Source organism: Frankliniella occidentalis, unplaced genomic scaffold (genome assembly GCF_000697945.3).
Source record: "Frankliniella occidentalis isolate FOCC.00 unplaced genomic scaffold, Focc_3.1 Scaffold2543, whole genome shotgun sequence".
Lineage (NCBI taxonomy): Eukaryota > Metazoa > Arthropoda > Insecta > Thysanoptera > Thripidae > Frankliniella > Frankliniella occidentalis.
The window spans coordinates 8,830-9,817 of record NW_026269624.1 but is presented as its reverse complement, the minus strand read 5'-3'; the positions used below and the strand labels follow the sequence as shown (position 1 = coordinate 9,817).

Here is a 988-nt window from a genome sequence, read left to right as displayed (position 1 = left end):
GGATGGTTAGTTGGGGTTGTTATCGGTTCGCTCTACTGATACATCTCATAGCAACTGTGTCGCGTGGGCCGAAATGGCATAAGCTGCCTCATTGCCATGGAAATGGCTCAACGGCGCCAAATTTACGAACCTATTTGGAACGACTCTTGGCAATCGCTGGCCTCAATCTTGACAATCTCGAACTGCGGCATCCGAAGGCCTCCCCCGAGGTGGACGGGCTTCCAAGACTTCCACTCCAGCCGAAGTTCCTCGATGGTCTTGGAAACTGCAAACAGCGAAAGAGTGGCGGGTGAGCAAGGAGTCGGGCGGGGGCGGGGGGGATGCACGCTGCCGTCAGGTCAGGCTGCCGTGTGGGGTGGGACTCAAGATACTTACAGCTCGCCACCTCCATGGTGCACACCTGGCTATCGAGGGGGAACTTAGCAAGGTCCATCATGCAGGAGAAGGTAAGCTTGAGTCTGCAAAGATAAATCATCTTATTTTTTGCACATCAGGCAGTTACATTTGTTCCGTCCGGCTCAAACAAAATGAGCTTGAAGCCCAACCTGAGCATGTAGAGGATCTCCGCGTCCGGGTTGATCCGCACGAGGACGTTGGGCACGGTCACGAACTGGAACTCGGCATGCTTGGCGTTAGGGAAGTAAACCTCGGGTTTCCAGATGGCCTTGACCAGGTTCGGGTCGTTAAGGTCAAGCGCCTCGGTGATGTTGGGGTGCTTGAAGCGTTCGTCTTGCCACTTCTGCCGCAGGTAGAGGTCCACCTCATAATCCTGTGGACAAGGTCATAATAATGGCGTGTAACGCTCAGAACAGAAAAATCGAATAAGCACGTAAAAATAATCTAAAATACTGACCATGGTGACAGGGCTGATGGACCCAAAACTCCTGATGTACAACTCGACGGTGACCTTGGTGGCGTTGTCTAAAGGAACAATAAAGAAAGACTTTTTTGAAAAAGATAAAAATCAGGAGATGGGAATAAAGCAAAC

At 51.4% G+C, this 988-nt stretch overlaps 1 protein-coding gene across 1 annotated transcript; it reads right to left on the bottom strand.

Annotated features, from left to right (window-relative positions):
- Positions 1-130: 130 nt before the first annotated feature.
- LOC127751972 (glycine receptor subunit alpha-2-like) lies at positions 131-921 on the bottom strand (the record flags this gene model as incomplete). Its single annotated transcript, XM_052276327.1, has 4 exons — positions 131-265; positions 376-458; positions 546-769; positions 854-921. Coding segments are annotated over 4 exons (510 nt in total), but the record flags the coding sequence as incomplete, so codon positions are not given.
- Between the last annotated feature and the right edge of the window lie 67 nt (positions 922-988).